Source organism: Trachemys scripta, chromosome 7 (assembly GCF_013100865.1).
Source record: "Trachemys scripta elegans isolate TJP31775 chromosome 7, CAS_Tse_1.0, whole genome shotgun sequence".
NCBI lineage: Eukaryota > Metazoa > Chordata > Testudines > Emydidae > Trachemys > Trachemys scripta.
In genome coordinates, this window is record NC_048304.1 from 32,976,586 (window position 1) to 33,003,914 (window position 27,329).

Consider the following 27,329-nt stretch of genomic DNA (forward strand, 5'->3'; position numbering starts at 1 on the left):
GCTGGGCTTGGCCATAATCCTCGCCCAGAATCCTCCTGTGCCACCAGCTCTGTTCTGTGCCCCTCCAGCAAGGGCACAACTTCCGCTACGCTCTGAGCAGCGCCCCCACGCGCTTTCCTGTCTGCCCTGCGGTTCTCCCGTTCCGCTGGCTCCTCCAGCCTGCCCCTCTCCAACTGGCCTGGGATCGCCTCCATCACCTCTCTGGTTGCCCCCCTGGCACCCTCTCCAACCACATCTTCTGACCGATACCTCCACGGCTTGGGTGGGCCCACCAGAAAGGCTGCATCTCCTCCCCGCCCCCGCACAGCAGCTCCCCCAGCATCCTTCCCGGCTGCCCCATCTGATGTTAGCCTCTCCAGATGGGACGCCCCCCTGGGACCCTCTCCTGTCGCCCTGCCCCATTCCTCTTTGAGGGGCACCACCACAGGAGCAACAGCACCCCCGATGCTTGGCCAACCAGTAGCATCTGCTGCTGTCGCTGCCTTCTCTCCCTGCCTGCCCCACGGCACCGGGGGCAGCCCCACCACAGACGACAAGGCCAGCAGCGCAGCGGCTGAGGGCACACCCGCCCCCAAGCCGCTCCTGGCCAGGCCGATGCCCTCCCCAGCAACAACGGCAGGTCCTGGTGCATCCTCATCGAGGTACATCACTACAGAGATGCCCGGAGACGCCGAACGGGCCCGCCTGTCCCTCCGGGGCCGGGGCAGTGGCTTCGGCCGGGCTGGCAGTTCTGCTGACCTAGGCCGGGCTAGCCGGGCCCTGGCAGGCACCGCTGGCACAGGCAGAGAGGCTGCAGGTCGAGGGCCCTGCTCTGACTTTGCTGCTCCCAATTTGAGCTGGGAAGGAGGCGGTTTGGCACCTTCCCATCGGCGTCTCTGGATGGAGGGTACCTCGGGGGGTGGAGCTGTGGACGCAGCGGGTTCCAGCAGGAGGGGTTTCTTATGCCGTGGGGCAGGGACAGGGCTCTCCGCCCGGGGCATCCAGATGTCACTGGGCCTGGAGGGAGGGACAAAGGGGACAAAAGGGGAGTTGGTCTCATCGTGAGGGCAGAGCTGCCTCCTGGGAGGATTTCTCATTCTCCCAACTTGACAATGAGCCCAATCTTCTTAGCATGGGAACTGAAAGGCCCAGGAACAGACACCAGGCATCCTGGCTCCCTGAACCCCTCTGATCTAACCACCCCCCCCCCCAGATCCAGGGATGGAACCAGGGAGTCCTGGTGTCCAGCCCTCCCCCCACCCAACCCACTAGACCCCACTCTCTCTACACTCCACTTGGAATATTGAAAATGTCCGCTAAACACAGGAGTTTCTCAGCACAGATGAGCAGCTTTGGGATATTCCGAGCCAGTCCATCCCCACCGTGGGGTCAGATCACAGCCAGCGCCCCCTAGAGGGGACACACCCCATTTCCCACCCCTCTGAGCCTGCCAGTCCCCCACCCTGGTGCTGGATCACAGCCAGCGCCCCCTAAAGGGGACAGGCCCCGTGTCCCATTCCCTGACCCACCCCCCAAACTTCCTCCTTTGTTAATCTGCTCGGCTCAGTAGGGACAGCAGTTTCCTGTATCGCCAGCTGCGTCCCTTCCCCCACCCCTCTGGAAGGGGCAGAGCTGGCAGCCCGGCCTGCAGCTCCCTTCCTGGGCAGGGGAAGTGCGGCTTCCTCCTTGGGTGGGAACATGCTCTCTTCCCTGAGCGGGGGAGGGGACTGGCAAACCTCCTGAAGGCAGAAGCGAAACCAGCACTGGGTGGCTGGGTTTATCCATAAGCAGCTGGGCACTAACTTTTTCCCACCACAACACCATCACCCACACCCCCCTGCCCACTACTTCCAATCACTGGACCCCCCTCCCTCCCTCCCAGAGCCAGAACAGAACGCAGGAGTCCTGGCTCCCAGCCCCCTGCTCTAACCACTAGACCTCCACACCCCTCCCACAGCCAGGATAGAAGCCAGGGCTCCAGACTCACCTGCCCTTGGTGTCACTCCCTGATGCCGGCCGCTTCATCAAGGCTGCTGCTTTCTCCTCCTCTTCAACCCTGGGGTTGCCACCACATCGTCCCGTCTCCTGCGAGGGGCCTGTGCCTGGCTTGTGGGCCTGATTCGGGACTTGGGCCCCCGTCTCCCCCTTAGCGCCTGGTTCCACAGCCCCTGCAGCTCCCATTGGGTTCCCACCGGCTGCCATGTTCTGCCCAGCCCTCCCGGCCTGGCCTGCACCACTTACTGGGGGGGGGCCCCATCAACTCTGGGGGAGGGGAGGGTGCTGCTCCCTGTAGGACCAGCTCCAGGGCTGGGAGGGGGGTGTCCCTAAGGGGGGCATCTGGGGTGTCGGCCACTCGGACAGTTTCCTCCTTGGCAGAGCCTGCAGGAGAGGAGAGAGGATCCCAGGAGTCAGAGACTGGGGGCAATGGAAGTGGGTGACAACTAGACAGAACTTCCCCATATTCCTGCCCTGAGGGAGTTGGTGGGAAGCTCTCAGACTCCCCCACTCCTCAGGTCACTAGATCCCACTCCCTTCCCAGGGCTGGGCTAGAACCGAGGCGTCCTGACTCCCAACCCGCCCCTGTTCTAACCACTAGACCCCGTGCCCCTCCCAAACAGAACCCAGGAGTCCTGGTGCCCAGCCCAGGGCTCTTGCACCCACTGTTGACTTACCTGCCTCTCGGGGTGTCCCACGGGGGGTTGCTCTCCCAGCTGCTGCCCTGCTGGTCCCGGGGGCCGAGGGATTCTCCTCTTCCTCAGCAAGAGTGTTGAGCTCTCGCGATGTGTCTGGGGGTGGGGGAGGGGGGAGTGAGGGAATGTGGAAGGCGGCAGGGAGTGAAAGAGAGAGAGATGTAGCGGTTTGCTGCCTGCTCTGCACCCCACCTGCCCCAAACCCCACTTGGCGGGATGGTCCTACCTGTGAAATAGCCCAGCAATATGGTCTGAATGAAACCTACAGTGCGGGACACAGACGGACAGCCAAAAGTGGTGGAGACAGACAGACAGGAGAGAGAGAGAGAGAGAATGACCAACCCCAAGACAGCACAGCTGCCCCGGGGAGTGGGGACAGAGCCGCCAGTCCCAGGGGACAGATGGGACCTCAGTCACTGCCCCCCAGCAAAGAAAAGCCTAGAGAGTGCCCCCTGCTGGAAGGGAAAGAGACACTACAAGCTACTATCAGGAGCCGCAGCAATAGTGGAGCCGAGGGAACCCCACGAAACAGCAACCAAGGCAAACCGCAATTATGAATGGACCAGGGTGGGAAAGCAGGGGGCTGTGGGACAGGACTGAGGGGCACCAGCAGAACTGTATGTGGGGGAGCCCAGGGCTGGCATAGCAGGTGGCTGCGGGTTGGGAGCGAAGGGCACCAGCAGGGCTGATGGGGAAGGGGGGGCCCCTCAGGACTGGCTGGCTGGGCCCACCTGTTGGCGCTGTGCCCTGGCTGCTCCCATCCTCTTGCCGCGCCCTCCTGGCTGCCTCGTCATCCTCGTCGCTTTCGGCGAAGTCATCCAGGTTGCCGATGTCGCTGGGTTTGAAGCTCATGAGGCTGGCCAGGCTTTGCATGTCCTCATCCCTGGGGGGAAGGCACAGTGTAAGGGGGGGCAGCACTGTCCCACCTTACCGTGACCCCCCTTTGTGGGGCCACAGGGAGGGGGGTCACGGTAAGGTGGGACAGTGCTGCCCCATTTCCCTTTCCCCCTCCAGCCTGGCATGACCCTTGCAACCATTCACACCGTCCCTCTGGAAACATGGGGCTTTCCTAAGCCAGAGGTGAGGGCAGCCCCACCCCCACCTCTGTGGCCATTACTGGCAGGGGAGGGGACTGTTTAAACGATGCACCAACTGTGGCCAGGTGGCAGACATCCTACTATTAAAAACTGCCAAGGTGGCCTCTCTAAACCAGCCTCTTCCTCAACAGTGGTGCCAATGTGGCCGCCCGGAGAGACCCTCTAACCAAGATGGCTGCCCCCTGACGCCCTCCTCGCCCATGCCAAGATGGCTGCCTATGCCACCCTCTTCCCCTGCAGCCATGCCAAGATAGTCGCCCTCAGGCAGCCATCTTCCTGCACCAAGATGGCCGCCAAGAGCACCCATCCTCAGTCAAGCCTTTTGCTCTTTGCCCAGCCCTTCTTTGGGCCAAGCCCCCGCGCTGCCCCCCCTGCCGGAGCAGCATGGAGAGGGAAGTGCAAGCCAGAGCCCCTCCATGCCCACCCCCTCCCGCCAAGGGACACTGCTGTTCCCAGACAGGCCTGTTTCCATAGGCCCCACATTATTGATAGAACTCACGTGGCTTTGCCCTCACGCAGGAAGACACAGGACAGTGTGAGCTGCAGCGTGGCAGCCACCACCTTGACCGAGCGCGGCTTCAGCTTCAGCTTCAGCTCGGCCTGGGCAGGTGTGGGGCGGGCAAAGCGCTGCAGGTTAACATCGGCCGAGGCCAGCACCTTCCGCTGCCCCTTGGACTCCTGGGAAGAGGGAGTGAGTACTGTGAGCAGGGGGAGAGGGGAGAGGCCTGACTCCCAGCCTCCCTTACCATAAAACCACTAGACCCCACTCCACTCCCACAGCTGGGGAGAGAACCCAGGAGTCCTGACTCCCAGGCCCGCTCACTCTACACACTAGTCACCACTGCCATATTACAGATGGGGATGGAACCCAGGAATCCTGATTTCCACCTTTCCCTCAGCTACACTGTCCCCTTTACAGATTCTATGCTGTTAAATGGCTGCTGAGTTCCTCCTGTGACCTAGCAAGCTCTTGGTGCCAACTGGGAGAGGGCACAGAGGGGATGCCTGGGGCTACAGAGATCCTCTGGGTCTGGTACATGTACAATAATTCACCAAAGGGTGTCAGGTGAGGCCTCTACTAAAAGCCAGTAGCCCACTGGTCGTCATAACCATTGCAAAATGTACATACAGATAATACTTCGGGAGCTGTGTATCTACAATAACAATTATGTTCTTACGGCCTGGGAATTGGGGCTGGTCACCCGAAGGTGACAAACAGCAGGAGGTAAGAGATGCTTCTCCCCTGCCTGCTCCTGTGTGTGGCACGTCCTGTATGGCTCCCAGCGGATACCCTATTAGCATTACTATGCCTCAAGCTAATCAAAAGTTTGCTAAACTCTACAAGAAATATGCAGCCAGGGAAAGACAAGCAGCCGGGGGCATCCTCTTATGAACAGAGGGGCACAGCCAGCCTGGCTGTTACACACTGGGAGGAAGACTCTCGGGGGAGCTACTCTTCATTAGACAGGAAAGTGACTTGTTAGGTAAGTCTAGGCTCGAGAAGGCGAGTTATGAGTTTATTGTTTGTTTCCAACACCTTCACTTGCTACTTCTTGAGACTCTAATCTTTGTTAATTAAACAGACGCCTGGTTTCACTAGGTGCATGGCTGAGTGCTGTGTTACACAGAGTGGTGATCTCAGCTGGGGCGTCCTGTCCCCCTGGGAGCAGCCTATCAGCAAACACTGGGAGTGTCCAGCGGAGCAGGGGCTGGGCACTCCAGAGAGACGTTTGCAGGGCTGGCAGCTAGAGCGGGCCTGTTGCTAGCCTGCAGCGAGACAGCGTCGGCCGGGGGTTACTCATGCTGCCTGTGACTGGTGGAGTTGGGCCCCAATAGGCACAGACAAGGGTCCCTCACGCTAAGGACAGGGGGTGGTGAGGTGCCTCCTAGCCCATGCGCCCTGGGAAGTGTCACACCACCCCACAGGCAGCTGCAATTGGCAGCCCTGCATGGCTTTGCGATGGAAGATCCCATGTCCTGCCTGGCCGCTGTCATCCAGCCCTGAGTTACCGCGCTCTAGTTCTCCCTGGACGTACGTTCTCAATCACAAAGGTCCATTCCTTGTCTTCATACTCCTCCACGTGGGGGTCCTGTGGGGGGGATGGGGCAAAAGATGAGAGGGGCTTTGCACTGTTTGTTGCACTGGGAGATGGGGGGAGTTATACGCAAGGGTGCCAGTGTGAGTGTGTTGTCGGGATCATACGAAGGGAGGCCTGAGTGTGTGCCAGCCCCCCGAGATTGCACGCAGTGGTGTGTGGATGGGTGTGTGACTGCAAGTGTGAGTGCCCAATGTGCACCCACAGGTACACAGAGGAGCGGACAGGCACAGCAGTGCATGGGAGGCTGTGAGTTGGTGTGTAACCGTGAGGTTTTGTGCAAACACAGGCCCAACCACAGAAGAGCCGCACATCTGGGTAAGAGCCGTTCGTGTGCTGGTGCAAGTGCCTGTGCCGGAGTGCGTAGGCCAGTGTAAGAACACACGTGTCAGTACAAAGGGGTGCATAAGCGTGTGTGCGCAACAGCATGCTTGTGCAAGCAGCAGCTGCCATACCCGGTACAGCGTCACCATTATATCCACGTTCTCCGGCACCATCCACACAACCATCCCCCGATACGGATTCTTGATCCCCGGCTGCCAACTGTGAGCCTGCAGAACACACACAGCCAGATCAGAGCTCACACCCAAAGGGGGAACAGCCACATGTCCCATTCCCTGCCCCCCGAGCCGGCCAATCCCCCCACCATGGGGCTGCAGCAGAGCTGGCCCCCTTACAGAGAGGACATCCTGAATCCACCCACCTTGGAGCAGACGCGTCGGTTCCTCCTGGTCCAAACCACAATCAGCTTGTCTGGCTGCCTGTAGGGCAAGACGGAGGGAACGAATGAACAAATTAGGAGGGATGGGGAGGAAGACAAAATAAGTTCCCAAGGACCCTCCCCACAACCCTTCCCATTGGGATCAGGGTAGCAGGTGACCAAGGTCCCAGCCTCACCCTCTGCCCCTCACCACCTGTCCCATGGAAAAGCTTCCCCCCTCACCCCTCTGCCAGCCCCCAGAACTGCCCCCCTTTGTGCAGCTCCACTGACTCTCCCCCTCATTGCCCAGGCCCTGGAAGTAGGAGTCCATTTAACCCAATATCCCCCACTTCCCAACCCCCCCAGATCTGACCAATGGCCCCCTCCACCCAGTAACCCCCCCTGGTTAGAGCAAAAGTCAGGACACCTGGGTTCTACCCCAGCTTGGGGAGGGGAGTGGGGGCCAGTGGGTTAACTCAGGAGGGGTTGAGAGCCAGGACTCCTGGGTTCTATCCCAGCTCTGGGAAGGGCGTGGGGGCTAGAGGTTGGAACACTGCTCCCAGTTTGGGCTGCCCACAGAGCAGCACATTGCAGAGCTGGGTGGGGAGAGTTTTTATCTTCCCCGCCTGGCTGCTGGGCGGGTGTGGCCCAGCCTGAACCCCCTGCTCGCCCCACACTGAGTGGGAGACACTGGGGCAGAAAGAGATAAGGATTGGAGGAAGGAGCCTGGAGAGAAAAACGCAGTGAATGCAAGGGGTATGCACCCCCTGCTGCACAGCACCACACTGGGGCATTGGGGTCAGCAGTGACTGCCAGGGGAGAGTGCCCCCCCCAGACTCCCCACCCTGCTCCCAGTCTCCCGAGTCCAGGTAGGAGCAGCCAGCCCTAGCATGGTACAAACCAGTGAGTCACTCTGTAGCCAGAGAAGCTGCGTTTGCCTGTACACGGCAGACGGGGTGTTTACTCAGGAGGCGTGGACGCCATGGTTCACGTCGCCAAGGAGTGTGGGGATCGCAGCCCAGCTCTCCCTGCAGGCCACTGTCTGGGCCAGGAGTCTGAGGCCTGTGTCATAGTCCTTAAGAGGTGCCGGGCATCCCCCTCTCTCACCCAATGCCTCTGCTTCACCCCTTGACATCAGAGCTTCTCACTCCGAGACATTTTGCTCTGTATCTTTAACAGCCACATGGGCCAGGCCCTGGGGTGGGGCTGGCTCTTGCTTGCACTCATACGCCCCAAACACTGCAGACATTGTGGGGAATAGAGTCTAGGGGTTGGGGTGAGGGGGGGAGTTGGGCAGGCATCAGGAATCCTGGTGCTATCTGCAGCTCTGGGAGGGGAGTGGTCTGGAGGGTTACAGCAGGGGGATGGGGAGGGAGGAACTGGAAATCAGGACTCCTGGTTTCCATTCCTGGCTGTGCTACAGATCCTTTGCACAACCTTGGGTGAGTCTGTGTGTGTCTCAGTTTGCTAACTCCCTAGCAGGGATACAGACAGGGCTGCAAAGTGGTGTAATTCATTACAGGCTATAAAGGCTGGAATTCCTGGCTTGGAGGCACCAGGGAAGAGCTGAAGGCTTCTTGTTACTGCAAAGGGATGTTCTGGAAACTCTGTGTATGCAGCCCGGCCCTGGCTGACTGAGACACACTTCCAAAGCATGCTTGTATGTGAGGTTACCTCAACTCCTCTGCAGCCCCTATGCACCAGTCTGAGATGCATCCACCTGAGGGGAAGGGCACGGGGCTGTATATCCAAGGATCACACACCCAGGGCTGAGATGCAACTGCCTCTGGGGTGGGGCGCAGGGGCTATTAAGGTGGGGTGCTGCCCAGCTGTTGGGGAGGGCACTGGCTGCCAGTGGGTTTATCACATTGTAGCACTGCCGACTGGACATGGTGTTCGACTCATCAGCTGTACAGGGAGTTTCTGGCCACAGGCCAGTGGCTGGCAGAGTGGGGGGTGTCACTGCTGCTCTAGCTGACTGTGAGCTGGTGGGGCAGGGAGGCAATGGCTGGGGGGGAATTTCTGACCAGATGGGTGGGGTTAATGGCAGCTCACCCTGTTTATTTACACAGTCCATCCCCCAGCATCACCACTTACAACATGAAAAAAAGCTGGGAACATCCTGACAGCAGGTGTATACAAGTGAACAGGGCCCAGCCTCCCCCGCATCCACCACACAGCCCCAGGGCTTTCCCCCAGTTCTGCCAGTGCCCCTCAGTCCTGACCTGCAGCCAGGGCCGGCTCCAGCATTTCTGCCGCCCCAAGCAAAAAAAAAAAAAAAAAAAATGGCGGCAGCAGTTCAGCGGCAGGTCCTTCGCTCCTAGAGGGAGTGAGGGACCTGTCGCCCACAAATTGCCGCAGGTGCTGCCCCTCTCCCTTGGCCGCCCCAAGCACCTGCTTGTTAAGCTGGTGCCTGGAGCCGGCCCTGCGGCCCCTTCCTATCCCAGCCCTGGGCTCCCAGAGGGGTTGGGCTGGCCTGAAGTGCTATGGAGTCTACAGGTCAACTCCCATCTGTCTGTGTCAGTCAAGGCCTCGCTCCCCCACCCTGATGCTGTCACTGATTCCCAGGGTCCCCCCTCTCCCAGAATCTCAGCCAAGGCCCTTCACCTCCAACCCACAGACATCACTCTGGCACCCTCCCAAGGTCAGCGGGCAGCCCCAGAGCAGCCCCATGGGCCCATCCAACCTGGCACCTTCACAACCACCCACCCAGGAGTTTCTAAACCTCCTGCTAGCCAGAATGTCTGAGCCCTGCCAGGACACCCAGGAGGCACCCCTCCCCCATCCTAGCACTGTCATAACATTGACCATTGTGGGGTATTCTTAGCTCTTGTAGGAGTGGAAATATAAACACACTCATCTTGTAGCAAATCCTCAGTTCCAGCTCACAGCCCCCCCACAGCTCAGCTGCAACCCAGCCCTGGCTTCCCTCACCTTCAGCTCTGCCGGTGCCCCTCACTCCCAGCCCACAGAGCCCAGCCCTGGCTTCCCCCACCTTCAGCTCTGCCGGTGCCCCTCACTCCCAGCCCACAGAGCCCAGCCCTGGCTTCCCCCACCTTCAGCTCTGTCGGTGCCCCTCGCTCCCGGCCCACAGCCCCCTGCTAGCCCAGCCCTGGCCTCCCCCACCTACAGCTCTGCCGGTGCCCCTCACTCCTGGCCCACAGCCCCACCCTATCCCAGCTCTGGGCTTCCCCTCCCAGCTGCCAAATCTCCTCACTCTCAACCTGCAGCCCCCTGCAACTCCAGCCCTGAGCCCCTGGCCAGGTGCATTGCTCTGAGACCTGGGCCAGTTTACAAGCACCTTCCTCCCTCCTGGGCTTGTGGCCAAGGGGCTAAATTTAGCTCTGTCAGGAGAGGGTCGGAGATCAGAGCATCTGTGCAGGTGCTGAGCTAAATTGGTGTCTTGCTGGGAAACCTGATACCCCCCTAACTCCTCCACAGGCCTGGATCGGGGGTAGCCGGAGCCCAGGGGGCAGGGAGATACCCACCAGGCTGGGGCTTTGGGCCCCATCCAGGGATTGTGGTGGGGGAAATCCCTGGGGCATGGCAACAGGAGAGGTGGGAGAGGAAGCATGAGGGTGGGGCTGGAGAACAGGGAGGGGTCATGGGGGGAAGAGGAGGGACAATGAGGAAAGGGGAGGAGCATTTGGGAAAGGGGGAGGAGACCCTGAGGGAGAGAGATTGTGGGGAGGAACCACAGAGAGGCGGGGAAGGAGCATATGAGGGCGGGATTTTAAGAGAAGGGGAGGGGCCTGGGGGACCCAGTTGGAACACTTCTGCTCTGCAAGGGCCCCTGATCTAATCCCAAAGAGAGGCCTTTATCCTGCCCCCCCCTCCCAATAAGCCCACTCTTCCTACAGTCTCTCTGCCCCCCTCCTCTGCCCCCCTTCCCAGGCCCCTACCCCTCCCTCCTGATTCTATTTTTAGCTGCTGTCACTAAATATTTATCATTTTTCCATGAATCCCTTTTAAGGTCATTTTAGTTAAAAAAAATCCCACCAGCTCTCCCCCCTGCTGGCTCCTCCCATTTCCATGGAGATGGTCCAGAGCTTGGGAGAGGGGGATCTTTCCACTTCTAGGTTCCCCCTAAATCACAGGGGATGTCTCCAGCTCTAGCCACCCCCTAAAACAGGAGATTCCCCCTATCTCCATGTTCTAGAGCATGCTCTAGACTCCAACCATATCCCAATCCTAGAGGAACACCACCACCACCTGTCACTCCCCATGGTCTAGTGCACGGTCTAGATTCCTCCTGCCCCAGCCCCTCTTCCAAGCCTTGAGAGACACCCACCTTCTGCCAGTCCCTGTGTTCTAGAGCATGTTCTCAATTCTTCTGCTTTGCCCCCCATCCTGGAGGGATGCCCCTACCTCCTGCTAGTCCCTGAGTCCTAGGTTCAGCTCTAGATTTCCCCTCCCACACAAGCCCTGCATGGACTGAGGGACACCTCCATAGGTGGCATGGGGCGGGGGGAAGACCTGTGGCTGGTTTGCCACCTGGGCCTGAGGGGAGCAGTCTGCATCAACCAAGTCCCACAGTGGACTGGGCCCTCAGACTTTGCCCCTGAACCACCAACTCTACAATTACCCTTCCCAGCTCCACAAGAACCAGGCCTCCTCACATCTCTGTGCAGAGGCCAGCCCCAAGGCGCCCCCCTCTGACCCAGGAGCTACTAAGGGAGCTGGGCTCAGCAGGGGGGGAGATTTGGAAATGGGGAGCATTGGGGTGGAAGCAGGAACATGGGGTCAGAGTAGGAGGAGGGAGTCTCAACCACTATAAACTGGAGTGTGGGGACTGACCCCTTTCCACCCTCAATTCCCCTCCCCAAGATGCCCAAATTTCCCCACCATGACCGGGGAGGGGAGTGTCCCATCTTCCAGACCAGCCTTGACAGCTCCCCCATGACAACAACCTGGGCTCCTCTCACTCAGTCACCCCTCCCAACAGTATTTTGGGAGGCTCCCTTCCTATGGCTAAAATAGGGGAAAAAACATTTCCAGAGTGAAACAACTGACCCCCACCCTGTCCCCCATTGGGGTCTGTCAGTTAAGAAAGAGTTAATCCCCCCCACCTCCGCCAGAGGTACCTGGCCCCCTCCTTAAGTCTCCTTGATTAATTAACTCATATTAATAAACAAAAATAAGAGTCTGAGAAGAGCTTCCCTCTCCCTGTGACAACCCCCCCCCAAATCCTCCCCTCATCCTCACATTCCTAATCTCCCCCTTAGATATACTGGGGTACCCCGAGCCAACCTTTAACCCTTTGATATCCTGGGGTCCCCCATGCCCACCTCTCCCCCATTAGATATACTGAGGTCTCCCGTGCCCACCTCTGCCCCATAAAATATACTAGGGTCCCCCCATGTGCACCTCTGTCCCTTAGATATACTGGGGTCCCCCCATGCGCACATCTGCCCCATTAAATACCCTGGGGTCCCCTGCCCACCTGTGCCCCACGCAAGGCTGGTTGCGAGCCGGGCCGTGTCTGCCCCAGGGCGGGGCTGGCCCCACTCACCATTTCTTGGTGCACTCCACCATCAGCTCCTGGTAACAGGCCACGAACTGAAACTTGGAGGCGCGTTTTCCCACGCGCTGGAGTCTCTTCCACGCGGAGCTCATCGCGGCTCGTAGGGGATCCCGCGGAGCAGCCCCCCGCCGAGCCGGACCAGGCGCCTCTCAGGTCACGGCTGCCCCCGCGGCCCCGGCCGATGCCCCGCGATGCCCATCGTCCCAGACCCCGAGGCTGCCGGAAAACGACACCCGAGCGGCGACGGCTTGGATGCGGGCACTGAGCCAACGGGGCTCCCCGAAAAATCACGGGTGGCTTGGCTTACCCCACGGACACCCCGATCCCTAGGGGGGCTGGGCTCCCCCCGGACACCCCGATCTTTGAGAGGTTGGGCTCCGCCCCGACACCTGAGGGGGACTGGGCTCCCCCCAGACACCCGATCCCTGGGGGGCTCCCACCGGACACCCCGAGCTCTGGGGGGCTGGGCTCCCCCCCGACACCAGGGGGGTTCTTGGCTCTCCCCCCCCCGGCCCGGACACCCCGATCCCGGGGGGCGCTTGGCTCTCACCCCCGGTGTCTCCCCGGTCCCGCTCTCTGCCCCCGGGCCAGACGCCGGGCAGATCAGTTCCAACTCGGTTCCCGTGTCCGAGTCCGACAGGGAGAGAAGGGAAAACTCCGGCGAATGCGAACGAGGGGCCGAGGGAGCCGTGCCAGGCTGCCAGCGCCTGTCGGCCGGCCGTGTCTGCGCTTCCTGGATCCCGCACGCCCCTCCCCGGGACTCGGGGCGCCGGGGGTGAGCGCTGGGCCGGGCTGGGCTGGGCTGGGCCGGGCTCGCCCCGCTCAGGAAGTTCGCGCTGAGACGAAACAAGAAGCAGAAGGAGGCGAAAGGAGAAGCAGAGAAAGGCGCGAGCCCGGCTCCCCCCAGCCAGGGGGCAGGGGTGGGCGGCAGGGCGGGGCTGGGGGGTAAATGGGGCCGTTACTGGAAATGCGACCCACCAGGGTGGGCGCTTTAGCCCAGACACGTCTGGGGCGATGGGGGGAGGGGCTCTGATATTGGGGCTGGGGGTACATGGGGGTGAGGAGTCGGGGGTAGATGGGGAGAATGGGAGGGGGCTAAATGGAGGGGATGGGGAAAGAGTGGGGGTAGCTGGGGGTAGTGAGGGGGGACGGGAAGAGTGGGGGATTGATGGTGTGGGGGTGGTGCAGATGGGGGCAGCCTGGGAGGTGGACAGCAGTTGCCCCCCCCAACACCCAGGGATTCACAGTTGAGGGACACCGTTTTTGTAGGGGCGGGAGAAGTGGTAAATAGATCTGAGGTCGATTAAAAAGTTCCCACTGCACCCCTATGCCCCTTCTCTGGACACCCCCCCAAATATCTGCCCCCCAACACACACACTTACTTCCCTGAGGAACTGGGTTATCTCAGTCCTGGGCAGGGGGGGGGGGGGGGGGGGGGGGGGGGGGGGCGAGGCAGGGGAGGTGACACAGTATGGGGAGGGAGAGGATCACAACTGGGGGTCACAACTAAGACCAGACTGGAGACGGACCCTTCCCCTCCCCACAACTTCCCCAGCCCAACCCCTCTGCCCCTCCCCCACTGAACTGCTCCCACCCCCCTGCTCACATAGCTGCCCGCAGGCTCAGCGGGTATAAATACCCAGTAAGCTGAGCTGGGTCCTGGCATCAGAGCCGCCTGCGCTCCGGGGTGGAAAATTCATCACCCCAAATTTAGAAACGGCCGGACAGGCCCAGAGAGCAGCCAGCTCCCCCCAGCCCCGGGCAGGGGCCTCCTGCCACATGCGCCCTCCTGCAAAAGTTCACACGCCAGCACAGGCATTGGCACAAGGATCCCTGCCTGGCAGGGTCACACACATGCAAGCCACATGGACATAGGCCTCCCCCCTGGTTCCCTTGTGACTACTCACGCACAGCCATAGGCGGGTGCACAAGCCTGTGGCCACACATCTGCCTGTCACTTGTGTGTGTGTCACGTGTGGCAGGGTGTCTGGACAGCCACAGGCAGTTGATGGTGAGCTCATGTGCACCGTGTGCAACCACACACATGTCACATGTTGCTTGTCAGTGAGCCACAGTCCTGGACTCCTGCCATGCTCCAAACACAGGTCTGGATCAGGATGAGCGCTTTCCCCACCCCCCACCCACAGGGGTTGATGTGACCATTCCAAAGTGTGTGTGTGTGTGGGGGGGGCAATGTGTCCCCACTGCCCCATACAAAACCAGCTGCCTCTGAGTCAGCGGCTGAATCACCAGCCCCCATCTCATTGTTAACTCAGCAGAATCTGCATCTGAACCAGGGTGTCACATCTTGGTCCTCACTCCTGTCCCACAGCCCCCTGCTACCCCAGCCCCGGGCCTTTCCCCCCAGCCCTGCCGGTGCCCCTCAATCCTGACCCACAGCCCTCTGCCAGTCCAGCCTTGGGCCTTCCCCCAAGCCCTGCTGGTGCCCCTCACTCCTGTCCGGCAGCCCTAGGGATGCACTCCCAAGCCCACCCAAGCCCTTTCCATTGTGGTTTCTCTTGCCAAACACTGAGCAATCCTGTCTCAGGGCTGGGCTTCTATAGCCATGCCCACCCCAGCTGGGAAGGGAGGGTGAGAGGGGATGGGCTGTCAGCTTGGGAAGAACTGGCAGCCCCTTCCCAGTCTGCCTCTACCTCCCCCACCCCATTCCAGTGTAGGGGGCACAAACCTGGAGGCTGACAGCAGAGCAGGGATTGGCAGCTGTAGAACACACTGGTGAACACTAGGGGGGACAGGAGTCAGGGCAGAGGAACAGACTGGTATTTCCCATGCACTGTGTGCCCCAAGGGCACTCAGCCATGGGAGTCCTGGAGCCTGCGGAGGCCTCTGCACTCATTTGGGGCAAAAAAAATAAGCAAAATGGGAATAGAAACCCTGACCCCCCACTGCGCTCCCAGAGGTGAGACTAGAACCCAGGAGTCCTGGCTCCTAGCCCACCCACTAGATCCCATGCTGCTCCCAGAACTGTAGAGTTGGTATAATTTAGACCACTCAGCTGCCCCCCCAGCTGGGAGAAGGTTGGGATAGGATGTATTGTCCAGCCAGGCCCAGGCCCTGCTGTGAGGCCCAGTCCCGCCCTGGAGTGGGATGGGGAGGGGCTAAGGGTAACAGGCCCACAGAATTGCCCCTCCCCTCCCAGGCCTGCAGGGGGCTTCCTGCCAGAGTTGCTGAGTGAGAATAGGAGGAAGTGGGGCCGGCAAGGCCATTGTGTGTGGGGATCCTGCGGACCAGAGCTGGACATAGTGTGGGATCTGGGGGTTCAGGGACGCCAGTGTCCCCTTGATCGGCCTGGGGAAGATGGACACCAAAACTGGTGGGGACTGGAGGGATAGGATCTCCCCCCCACATCCTGCTAATGGAGCCATGAGACCATCTCCCTGGGGGCTGAAATTCAGACCCATGGCCCCGCCTGCTGGCCACGAACCGTCTGTGCAAGAATTCTCGCAGCCAGTTTTTGCCAGGGCTCAGCCTCTTGGCTTAGCAGTTCTTAGCCCCGGCACCTCTGGGCTTGGCTGTTCCTAGCCCCAGCACCTCTGGGCTTGCCATGTCAGTTATGAAAATAAAAAGATTGCTTGAGCCCTGGCATCTCTTTCATTACAAATGAAGCAGTGCACAGAGCCCCCTAGGTTCAACACCCCTGCCCCTTCTGTTCCCAAGGAGGTGGGGCAGGAGCAACCGCTAGGTTTTTTTGGGGAAAACACGGTGTCACCAACCCTGAACATTCAAACACCACAAGATCAGCCCCAAAATCACACTGTGACAAGGAAAGATTAAACCATGGTTTGGAGTCTTTCTCCCCATGTTCCCCCCACACTGCTGGGACCCCTCTCCTTGGGCTGCTTGCCCTATGCCGCCTTCCTCCCCCACTGCCAGGACCCCTCCATGACCCCCCCTTGCCCTGTGCTCCCCCCGCCACCCTCCTCCCCAGCTGCTGGGATCTGTCCTCCATCCCCCTCCCCTCCTGCAGTCTCCAATGGGCCCAGTTGGCAATTGAAACAGGGAGCAGGTAACTCTTGGTCATGTCAGTTACCCTGTGGGGCCAGTGAGAGTGGGGGGACAAAACTAGAACTCCAGTGGGTCCGACACAAACACTGCAGTTATTTTCCCAAGTCCTGACCCCCACTCCTAGGTATTGGAATAATACACGGCCAAGTCAATTTCTGAGGATTTATTTCACAGCTCTGGTGGGGTTCGAGCCCCGACATGCTGTATATATTACATTTCACCTCTCCCACTTCAGGAGGTTTTCCCCCTATGTGTCAAATTTTTTTAAATTTTATTTTTTTAAATATCTTAAAAGTGGCCATTTTTGGCTCATGGCTGAGGCACTAAAAACTGCTAACATGATCCTACCCGCAGCAATGCCAGAAAATGCACTGCCCCAGCCTCTCCCCACATGGGGCACTATAGGGAGTGGGGCAGATGTGCTGGCTGTAGAGGGAGCTCCCAGATACTGTAGCCCTGGCCTCTCCCAGCATGGGGCACTATAGGGAGCGGGGCAGGAGCCCTGGCTGCAGGGGGAGAGCCAGGCTACTCCAGCCCTGGCCTCTCCCAACAGGGGGCGCTGTAGGGAGCTCCCAGCTACACATGCTACTACTCCAAACGGGGTGAGGCTATGGTGGCTGCAGGGTTCAGATGGTGATGTGGAAGGAGTCCTGCAGCCACTGGTCACGGGAGTTCTGGGGCTGAGGCAAGCTGAGCCGGCCCAGCAGTGGGGTCTCCTTGCGCACATCAGCACCCGGCGGCTCCACCTCAAACTCATCGTCCTCATCAGAGAAGCCATTCTCAGCGGTGTAGGAGCCCTCGGAGTGCAGGGACGATGACATGTCCTGGAACAGCCCCTTGTACTCCTGGATCGACTCGTACAGCGACCACAGCTGGCACAGCAGGGACATGTCCAGCTGGCGCAGGCCCACCTAGGGGGAGAGGGACCGGGAGGGTCTGTCACAGTTGGGTCTATTCCCCCATATGGCTCCCTGGTACCCCTCATCCCAACCCGCAGCCCCACTGCTCAGCCTCAGTCCACACCTCGGCCACTTGCTATTCCACCCCACCAACAGTGTGGCTGTCTCTGCTGCCCCCGCTGGGAGGGATGAGACCTGCGCTGTGTGTGTGTTCTCATACTTATAGACACTCAAAGCATGTATGCACGTATTTAATGTGTGTCAATGCCTGTACACACAGATATCACCACACATGCTTATTCTATGAACACAGTGCACATTCACAGCAGCATGGCAGTATGGGCGCGCATGCGATTTCATCTGTGTTTGTACAGTGCCTAGTGCAATGGGGGCCTGCTCCATGACAAGGGCTCCTAGATGCTACTACCCTTCCTCTTCTTCCTTCTTGCTACTTCCCTATTCGGGGTTGGTGACCTTTACAGCCTTCTTCTTCCAAACCCCATGATCAGACATCTGGCTGTTGTGCAGACTGGTCTCTCTAATTTCTGCTTATATCTGGTCCATGTCATAAGAACATAATGGTCATAAAGGGTCAGACCAATGGTCCATCTAGCCTAGTATCCTGTCTTCTGACGATGGCTGGTGCCAGATGTTTCAGATGGAATAAACAGAACAGGGCAATTACAGAGTGATCCATCCCCTGTCATCCAGTTCCAGCTTCTGACTGCCAGAGTGAGGGGTTGCATCCCTGACCATCTTGGCTAATAGCCATTTTGATGGACCTATCCTCCTTGAATGTATCTGATGTCCCAAGTCTTTGGCTCCCCTCTGGGTCATCTTCTATTCACAATCATTGCAAGGGCCATCCTACCAATATACCTCTGGGGTGCCCATTGGACATGTCTATGCCAATGCAGCCTGGACTCCCTCAACTTGTCTTCAATGGGGCAACCCCTATTAGGCCCCTCACAACCTCATTTCTACCTCATATTACTTCTATTAATTATACAGAGATATATAGATTTCAAGGCCAGAAGGGACCATTAGTTCATCTGGCCTGACCTCCTGTATAGCACAGGCCAGAGAATGTCCCCTATATGTACAGAACACACTTTATACACAGCATGGACATTCATACAGAAACACGTGCATTTGTGCCCAGACCCAACACAATGCTACACACACAGGTACACAAACATGCACCTGTGTGCACCGCCCACATGCTAGGTATTTACAATACACAATACATGCTCCCTTCTATACACACAGGCACCAACACAAAGTTACACATGCACATGGACACAAACACAACCAAAGACACTTTGACCCCGGTGCCAATCACATTCAGTCATGCCAACCCCAAGCAGTTGAAAAATTGTAAGCCAGACACCCCCTGCCCCTGAATATATAATCGTGGGTCCTATTTCTTTGCCTGCTGCCTTGGAACCTGGGGGTGGGGGGACAGCTGTAGCTTGGCCACATTCTCCAGCTTTTCCCCCGGAAAGGAGAGCTAGACACTAGCTAGTGTTGTTGTTTGTCAGGGTGCAACCGTGTCAGTTGGGGCGTGTGTGTGTGATTTTACACCCATAGAGCTATAGGAGGACAATACCTAGCGTGGCTACAGTTATACTGGGATAAAGGTGCCTTAGCCTAGTTTTGTTTAGTCTCCTTCTCAATCAGGAATAGCTATCCTGGGATTAGCACCTTTATCCCATTATAGCTGCATCCACACTAGCAGGCATTGCTGTACTTTAGCCCAGAGCTTTTTGAGCAGGACAGCTTGGGGTGTGGACAAGGGCTAATCAAGGAGAGCTGACAACTCTCCCACAATTCCCTGCCTGGGGCTTCAGAGCAACACCAAAAATGGTGAGACTCGTGAGACGCGGCGAAATCCCCCAGCCCTGCCAAGGTCCCAAGCTCTGGGAGGCAAGTCTCCCCGTCCCCCCAAACACATATACACACTGCCTGCTGCCCCAGGAACCCCAGCAGGCCCACCCCGGCTAAGGGGAGCATCGGAGGCAGGGGGAATGTCGTGGGAGAGCAGAGGGGATGTGCCACATGGGGGAGGCTGTGCTATGGGGGGCAGGGGCACGGTTACCATCTCCTTGCGCAGCATGGCCAGCGCCGAGTCCAGGTTGGCCGGTTTGCTCCTCAGCAGCTTCTCAGAGGCCGCCCGTGACTTGCTCAGGTCGTCCTGGATCCGTGTCTTCTTGCTGTACACTTTCTCAATCTCACGCCACGAGCCGCCACTGGAGTTGAGGATCCCGCTGAGGCCCTTGGGAAGTGGGGGGAGACCTTCGATGGAGCAGACATTGCCCCCCAGGCAGTCCTGGGGTGGCTGGAGGCCGTTCATTGTGGACAGGAGATGGGGAAAGAAAGAAAGAGCTTCTAGGGAGATAAGCCCAGCCAATGGCAGACGTGCGTCTGGGCCACTCTGGGTTATACAGGAATCTCCCTTTCTGTCCCCTTCCAAAGCCTGACTCTCTGGGGTTGGGGACAGGGCTCTTTTACTAGGCTCCCAAGCAATGTCTATGGGGGACAGCCAGAACCGAGCTAACTATGCCCTAATAGGACTGTCCTGGATGCCAGCAGCCCCTGCCAGGGGCCGTATGCCCTCGGGAATGTGGCTGTCCCCTGCAGCTTTCTAACGGGCCGATTGCCCCTCTTGTCAGCCAGCGCCTGCAGCGCCCTGGCTAGTGCAGACCCAGGCTGATTAGCAGCTCAGGGCGGGGGGGTTCATGCTGGCCTCACTCCCCCACCCTGGGGGCTAGGAAAGGGCCGGGCGGATCATTCCAAGCCCCTGCTCAACACCCGTGGCTAACCCAGGATCTCAGGGCAGCTCATCCTCAAGTCTCCTGCCCCTGCGGCGCAGGCGCCTCCCGCTGCCATCCGCGCTCCTCCGCTTCCCAGCTCGCTTTTTTCCTTTCTATTTTTCCATCTGGTGTTTCTTCCTGCTCCCTTTGTTCCGCGGGCTCCCGGCCCCGAACCCCCCTCTGCGGAGCCGGGGGGGGGGGTCGGGGTGGATGGAGGGACAGAGAAAGACTTCTCAGGCGGAGGAGTGCAGATGCTGGCCAGCCACACTCCCAACGGCCCGGGGAGGTCGGAATCCGGATCTCCACCCAGGTCCTGCAGCACTTCGAACAGAGACAGACCGACAGAGGGGGCGTGGCAGCCTGACAGCAGCTGATGGGCTCCCTAATCCGTGCCCCCGAGCCGGCTCTCCCTGCGCCGGTCTCCCTTTGTTTGCTCTGCCTGCCGCTACCACACCCCACCTGGTCCCTTCCAGACCCCCCCTTCCCAAAAGGGGGCAGGCTGTCGCGCGCTTAAAGGGGCAACAGCAGCTGGAGCACAAGGAGACCCCTTCCTGAGGGCAAACAGGGCCCTGGCTCCTCCGAGGGCGGGGGCGACAGGACTATGCGATCAGATCCCCCCCCATGCCTCCGCCAATAGGCGCTTTCCAGGGCTGTGGTGGGGCCCATCGTCAGGGAAGGCCGGCCCTGGGATGCTAATCCTCTGGCCAGACGCCTGGGGGGTAGGGTGGGGAAAGCCGCTTAGCTGGAGAAAAACAGCGGCCTCTGCTAGCAGCAGGGCTGGGGGGAAGGGGCAGATCGGACGTGTCCCAAACCAAAAAGCCGATTCCTCCCCAGCTCAGATGCTTGGGCCCATCCAGCCTGCTACCCCGCCCCCGGGCACCTAGGCTCCAACACCCCCCTCCCCCACCCACATCCAACTGACAGCCAGGAGTCCTGGGTTCTATTCCTAACCCTGGAAGGGAACTCGGGGGTGAGATCAGGGGCAGTGATGGGGGTCAGAACTCCTGGGTTCTATCCCTGGCTCTGTCACTGACATGCAGTGTGACTTTGGTCAAGGCCCTTCGTTTCGTGGTCCGTTTCCCAGGTCATAATCCTTCCTTTGGTTGTTTCGACTGTAACCTCTTGGGAAGCAGGATTGTCTTTCACTGTGTGTCTGTACAGTGCCCAGCCCACAGGGGTGCACAATCTCAGCTTGGGCAGCACTCAGGCCAATGGGGGGGCCCGCCTCTCTCAATGGTGGTCTGGGCAGCACCTGGCCTGAAGGGGGCCCCCCCTACTCTCAGTCAGAATCTGGGTAGCGCCTGGCCTGAAGTGGGGCTCCCCTGCTCTCAGTCGGGGTCTGGGCAGCGCTCAGCCACACCTGAGTGGCACTGTGACCCTGTGCACCAGGTGGCAACTGCTGGAGCAAAGCAGGGAGCCGAGTCCAGCTATGAGATGGGAGCCATAGGCGCCAACTTTCCCCCCCCGACTCCACCCTTTCCCCTCCCCTGGCCCCGCCCCCATCCCAACCCCATCCCCCAAAGTTCCTGCCCTAACTCCGCCCCCTCCCTACCCCTATTGCAGTGATTCTCACACTTTTGTACTGGTGACCCTTTTCACATAGCAAGCCTCTGAGTGTGCCCCCCCATATAAATTACAAACACTTTTTAATATATTTAACACCATTATAAATTCTGGAGGCAAAGCGGGGTTTGTGGTGGAGGCTGACAGCTTGCGACCCCTCACATAATAGTCTCATGACCCCCTGAGGGCTCCCGACCCCCAGTTTGAGAACCCCTACCCTATTGGATCCCTTCCCCAAATCCCCACTCCAGCCCCGCCTCTTCCCCCAGCCCTGCCGTGTTCCCCCTCCTCCCCTTTCCCTCCCTGTCCCAGAAACAGCTGTTTCACGGCACAAGTGCTGGGAGGGAGGGGGGAGAAGCAGGACACGGCGGCGCACTCGTAAGCTGGAGGTAAGCTGGAGCGGGGGGGGGGGGGGCAGGGCGCTGCCGGTGGGTGCTAAGCAGCCACCAATTTTTTTCTGTCAGTGCCTATGATGGGAGCCACCTTTGCAGTGCAGTGAGGCCATGAGGCCACTCATCTGGCTTTGAACTGGGCAGTCCCCTTTTTGGGCAGCTTGTCCCCATCCAGTACTGAGATAAAACTAGACACAGTTGTATTCAGTATTGGATGGGGGATGCCTTTTGAACAGTGTGCCACTCTGCCCCTGACCTTGCATATGCAGTGTGTGAGAGATCTGGCCGACGGGGTGGGGGTCCCACGTTATTCCAGGTATTCTGCAGGGCAAACTCACTCTCCAACCCACCCCCCACCTCCTCCACACTGGGCTGGAATGAGGATTGTAGTGCTGGGGAGACGGTGTATATATGTAATGGTGAGTCACAAAACAATTCAGAAGGAAGCTGGTGGGTCACCTTAGTAACCAGACTGGGAATCTGCACTAAGGAATCACAAAGAGCAGAGAAAACACTCGTTGAACAGTGTGTTCCCATTTTACTGTGACGTTGGGCTAGATAATTTCACAATCAGATCTTAGTCAATTTCAATGTCTACATCTCAGGCCACAGGTCAAGATGTATGGCCTGGGGGTTACACACTGGGCATAACAATGGCCTGACCTGAAATCCCTTCTGCCTGGTACTGAGATGCAGCAGCCTCTGGGGTAGGGGCTGTTTATATAGGGGTCGCTTGCCTGGTGCTGAGAAGTGGCTGATTCTAGGGTGGGGCGGAAAGGATGTTTACACAGAAGTCTCTTTCCCAGTACTGAGGTGCAGCCGCCTCACTCATTGCTTAAAACCACCAACAGGAAGCGAAGGAGGATTTCAGTGCAAGGAAGAATGTAGGGACTTGGGTGTGGATGCTGCGACTGTTGGTGAAACTCCAGTGGGCTATTTAGTGATCACTGCCGAAGGGGAGCGTGCCCCACTGAGGCCCCTCTTCACTCTCTGCAGCAAAGCATCCCCTAGTACCATGCTACGGCATTTGGACCAGTTCTGGCTACAGTTGGAGAGTGCCCCCTACTGAGCCCCCATAGCAACCCCCTAGTGGTGAGCTGGGGCACTGGAGCCAGGTACTGTCTGCTGCAGTCAGGAATCCCCCGCTCCTCTCCCCCAGCATCCAGCTGGCCAGGAGTTCCATTGGGGGGTGGACAGGGCATGACAGGCAGGAAGCCCAGCCCAGTGGTATCCTGGCTGCATAGCTGTTGTCTCAATATTACAATAGGCCTGGCAGATGCCTGCTCCATGGCTCCTGCCACAGCTGCCTGGGTGAGACCAAGAGACAATGGAACAAAGGAGAACTGGGCTGGCCCCATATGCTCCACCTGCCCCAGATCAGACTCATGGCCCATCCAGCATAGAATCCCCCCTCTCCAGGTCAGATCCAGCCCGGCATCTCCGTGCATCTGATGCTTTGGGTCACCCCTATCCCAAATTATCAGATTGAGTCTTTCACAAGATTTTGGACCTTTTATCGGAAGCTACAGACAAAGAACAGGATCTTTGTCCAGCCAAAGGGGGCTGGCAAAACAGAGTCTCTGGGGGGACGTCCTCACCCCCTCCCGGCCTGGCTGTGCCAGGTGTAGTCAGTGTTCTGGGGCCTGGCCACTGCCCCTGAGGAGGCCGGGGTCGACATGAGCGACTCACTGTGGGGTCAGTTCCTTGAGGCATTTCAAGGACTCAGCACAGGAGCGGATGAGGCTGCATAGTTGGAGGCTGAGCTCGATGGAGGCGCTGTGCTGGAGCTCCTGGCTGGCCCAGCCCAGCTTCTGGAGGATGGCATCCTCTGCTGCAGCCAGGGGGCTAGCAGGCAGGGCAGGTGTTGGGGCAGACCGGGCCTGCGGTATGGCAGCCGCAGTGGCGGCAGCTCGGAGTCCTGAGGCCGCCCCCTCACAGTGTTCTGGGCGCGGCACATGGGGCTGCTGGGTGGCTGGGAGGTACCCAAGGGGCATGGCCTCCTCTGAGGTGGAGGCCAGCTGGTGCTCACGGACCTGGGACAGGGCAGCCTGGGCATTCAGCGCTGGAAAGAGAGAGAGGACAGATGGGGTCAGAGCTGCAAGTCCCAGAGCTGCTTCCAGGGTCAGCAGTGTGCAACGCAGGACGCAGCCACAGCCTCACAGCTGAACTGAGGGAGGGCAGGCAATGAAGCACTGCCTTGGGAGCCAGGCCTCCTGAGTTCTATTCCCAGCACTGCCACTGACCTTGGGCAAGTCCCTTCCCCTCTTGGTGCCAGTTTCTGCTCAGAGTGTGAGCTCTTTGGGGCAGGGACCTTCTGGATGCCATAGGTTCTATGCAGAGACCAGCACTAGATCAGAGCTGGTCCCCCTAGAGGGGAAAGGCCCCATGTCCCATTCCGTGGCCCCTGAGCCAGCCAATCCCCCCATTATTCCCATGCCACTCGAACACCTCCCTGGTAGACAGCACGTCGCTGGGAAAGGCCGTACCCGGGTTGTCTTTGTCGATGTCAGAGTTGAGCTCCTGGCAGGCCACGCAGTAAAGTTTCCTCTGCTTGTCTTGGAGCAAGATGGTCTGTAAGGGAGAGACAGCCTGGTGTGGGACTTCAGGGCAGAGCAATGCAAGAGGGGGTTGTCCCAAGATGGGGGGGCAGTGAAACCAGAGCTGCTCCCCAGCTCTAACTCAAAGGCAGACTAGAACCACCCTCAGGCCTCTGATGAGGGAGAGGGAGCAAAAGGAAGGGAAGGAAAGAGAGCGGGTGAGGCCAGGAATTGTCACCCAGAGGGCTGGGAGCCCCATTGCATGGGAGGGACTAGACTGCATGGCCCTGGGGTGGAGCAGCTTCCCCTACAGCCTATCCTGGTCTGGGGCGGGAACACAATGTAGTAGGGTGGGTGGGTGGAATAGTCCACATGGGAAGGGGAGTATACCATGCTGTGGGGGTGGAGGGAACTCTCCCCCTCACCGCTGGGTGGTGGAAGCTCCCACTCACACTAGGCACTGAGGTTCATTCAACTCAGTATGCCTCCTTTTCCCCCCAGTCAGATCCATGGGCCCACTTAGCCTAGTATCCCACCCTTCCCACCTCCCAGATCAGACCAATGGGGCCACCCAGACCAGTATCCCTCCCCTCCCCCGTGGATCAGAGCCACAGGCCTATCCATATGATAGGGCTGGCCCCAGCCTGCTCCCTACTGGATCCCAGGCTAGAAGAGATGGAGCTGGCCTAGGACATTCCCTGCAGAGCTAGTGATGGATAGCTGGGGGCCCCTACACTGCCCTCTGCTCCTGCTTGGAGCACAGTGTCCTCTATTAGGCTTCCCACACAAGCCACAGGTCGTACCCCACACTCTTCGCAGCACTCCCCCAGCATGCGGTACCCCTTGAGCAGGTAGTTGCCCATCACTCTGCTGATCTTATCCTGCCGCTCCCTCCGTGCCTGGATCACCTTCAGCTCTGCCTCTGAAGGTGGCTCCCAGTTCCCATCATCGTTGCCTGAGGGGGGAGATGGGAAGTTGACAGAGCCATCGCACAGCATCCCTGCAAGCTGTCAGAGCAAGGACCCCATACCTGACACTGAGATGCAGTCAGCTGTGGGATGGGGCCCAGGAGATGTTTGTACAGGGCTCCCTCACCCAGCACCATGCCAATCTACAGTGATGCCAGCTGTGCCCATCTAGAAGGGGCAGTGCCACTGCACCCATGAGAGGCTGATCTGGCTGAAGCAGTTAAATAGGGTCTGTGTTGCCCCCTTCCCTCCGCTGCCAGATGCCACCAGCTCTAGCACTGCTTAGGGAGCCAGCTCCCACCGCAACCAGCCCCCTGACAAACAGTCCCTCCCCGCAGCCCCTATGTCCCAAACACCCCAACCGCATCGTCACCTCTTGCAGGGCTGCCCCTTCCTCTGCTTCCCCAGCCCCCACTCCTGCTCCCAGCTCAAGGCTCAGCTGCCCTTCCTGCTCCCCTCCCTAAATCCATCCCCTGCTCAGGGCACCCCCCAAGGGATCCTCGCCCGCTCCTGCCCCGCCCCCAGGCGGTACCTGCCGCGTTCAGGGCCATGCTACTCGCTCGGGACGCCCTTGCTGCTGTGCCGCTTCCGTCCCAGCCCCTTCCCCCTCCGACCGGAAGCCCCTCCATGTAGGGCACGCGGACTCAGTGCCGCGACGGAAGTGACGTTGTGCGAAGCCGGGAACAGGGAGCCCCGGCCCGGAAGCAAGGCGCAGACCCCGCCTCTCCGGCCGGAGGGGACCCGCCTCCTGGCTTCCGTCCCACCCCTGCCGCGGGAGATCGGGCCCTGTGGCGGCCTCGCTCCTCCCCTCCCAGCCGCGGGAAATGCGAGCTCCAGGGACACCCCCACCTCGGGGCCTGCTGCCCTCACAGACCAACGGGAGCCCGGACGCCTGGGTTCCATCCCCCGTCTCCACCCCTCGGGTTACCTGCGGCTGGGGCCGGTTCGCTGCCCCCTGCCCCCCATAACGGCACGTCCAGGAGGCAACCTCACAGCCCCCGCGGCTCACCTGGCACCAGGGTACAGGGCCCACCAACCCCTGCTCGAGCTGGCCCGGCTCCCCGCCGGTGTTGGTATCAGCCAGTTTCTAATCGCTGGTGTGACAAGCGGGGCGAGAGGAGCGCTCATTTAGTGAGAACGAACTGAAACAAGACAAGGGACCCGAAGAAAAACAATTCTTTATTCGCTTCTACACCGATGCTAGGAGCCTGGGTAATAAACAAGAGGAATTGCAGTTTATTGAGCAATGAGTAATAATTTGCCCCAGTAGGTATTTCTGAAACCCGCTGAGATGATTTGCGTGATCGGAATGTTAAAAATCTCTGTACGTAACCTATTTAGGAAGGGTCAGGTGGATGACAGGGGAGCAGCACTCTCAAAAATGGCGTGATCTGCTCCGCGTCACTGACAGCATGGAAGCAAGAGACCATGAATGCCCACGGATCAACATCCTAACTGATAAAGCACAAGGTGGGCCACTACTTGGCATCTTCTACAGACCACCATATTGCACCTGCAAATTTAGCCATTTCACTGCTCACCCCCCACTTCCAGATCATTAACTATATCGAACACTGACCTGGTGTGGAACCTGGTGGGCTCTGCTCTGAATCTTTCACCACGATGAAAGCAGACCATGTATTTAACGCTACCCATTGTTTCCTGTGTCCTAGCAAGTTTCTGGTAGATGGCAAAAGTTTCTCTCTCTCCCCTCCCCACTTCTTTCCTCACTCTTGGGAGGGACTCTGCTAGGGCCTTTGTGAGTTCAGATGAATGCTAGGAGCTGATTCTCCTTCACTGACATTTAGTTTGGAGACATGCTCCAAGATGTCTAATACACGAGCTCAGCCTGACTTTCCTGGTCAGTTAGAGCTCTTCCTACCACCAGTGTTGAGGGCTTTGTTGATTGTGTTTCTTCCAAACAGTTTAGTGAGGAATGAAGTAAGATTTTCTGGAGCTTTTTTAAATAGGCACAAAATTTGTTACCATCCCATAGAGCAGCTGTTTATGAGGTGCTCCCAAGAATATCTCATCTACTTCTTTCT

The 27,329-nt window shown here is 59.0% G+C and overlaps 3 protein-coding genes across 4 annotated transcripts in view; all 3 read right to left on the reverse strand.

The window, feature by feature from the left end:
• EHBP1L1 (EH domain binding protein 1 like 1) overlaps nt 1-12,938 on the reverse strand; it is a 29,044-nt gene extending 16,106 nt beyond the window's left edge. The window contains 11 exon segments of the mRNA XM_034776207.1: nt 891-996; nt 1,967-2,124; nt 2,126-2,358; nt 2,652-2,765; nt 3,401-3,552; nt 4,266-4,444; nt 5,803-5,856; nt 6,318-6,413; nt 6,566-6,623; nt 12,075-12,302; nt 12,637-12,938. Of these exon segments, the coding sequence (XP_034632098.1) occupies nt 891-996; nt 1,967-2,124; nt 2,126-2,358; nt 2,652-2,765; nt 3,401-3,552; nt 4,266-4,444; nt 5,803-5,856; nt 6,318-6,413; nt 6,566-6,623; nt 12,075-12,178 (1,254 nt within the window). The 5' untranslated portion in view covers nt 12,179-12,302; nt 12,637-12,938.
• Nucleotides 12,939-16,260: 3,322 nt separating this feature from the next.
• Nucleotides 16,261-20,424, reverse strand: FAM89B (family with sequence similarity 89 member B). The gene is made up of 2 exons (XM_034777418.1): nt 19,110-20,424; nt 16,261-17,023 (listed from the first exon to the last, which is right to left on the reverse strand). The coding sequence occupies exons 1-2, from the start codon at nt 19,362-19,364 to the stop codon at nt 16,739-16,741; spliced, it is 540 nt and encodes a 179-aa protein (XP_034633309.1). The 5' UTR covers nt 19,365-20,424; the 3' UTR covers nt 16,261-16,738.
• A 2,852-nt stretch (nt 20,425-23,276) lies between these two features.
• ZNRD2 (zinc ribbon domain containing 2) lies at nt 23,277-25,958 on the reverse strand. 2 transcript variants are annotated; one of them, XM_034776795.1, is made up of 4 exons: nt 25,817-25,958; nt 25,120-25,271; nt 24,266-24,350; nt 23,277-23,841 (listed from the first exon to the last, which is right to left on the reverse strand). In XM_034776795.1, exons 1-4 carry the CDS (start codon nt 25,911-25,913, stop codon nt 23,465-23,467), a joined length of 711 nt encoding a protein of 236 aa, XP_034632686.1. In that variant the 5' UTR covers nt 25,914-25,958; the 3' UTR covers nt 23,277-23,464. The 2 variants fall into 2 exon arrangements, with proteins under 2 accessions (XP_034632686.1, XP_034632687.1); XM_034776796.1 differs by lacking the exon at nt 25,817-25,958 and adding an exon at nt 25,658-25,748.
• Nucleotides 25,959-27,329: the final 1,371 nt, after the last annotated feature.

Excerpts from the sequence above, each read along its gene's own strand:
- ZNRD2 (XM_034776795.1), bottom strand. The coding sequence starts at position 25,913 with ATGGAGGGGCTTCCGGTCGGAGGGGGAAGGGGCTGGGACGGAAGCGGC. Across the intron at positions 25,272-25,816 it reads CATGGCCCTGAACGCGGCAG|GCAACGATGATGGGAACTGG; the intron begins GTACCGCCTGGG and ends CTCCCCCCTCAG. Across the intron at positions 24,351-25,119 it reads AGTGCTGCGAAGAGTGTGGG|ACCATCTTGCTCCAAGACAA; the intron begins GTACGACCTGTG and ends TCTCCCTTACAG.
- FAM89B (XM_034777418.1), bottom strand. The coding sequence starts at position 19,364 with ATGAACGGCCTCCAGCCACCCCAGGACTGCCTGGGGGGCAATGTCTGC. Across the intron at positions 17,024-19,109 it reads CCATGCTGCGCAAGGAGATG|GTGGGCCTGCGCCAGCTGGA; the intron begins GTAACCGTGCCC and ends CTCTCCCCCTAG.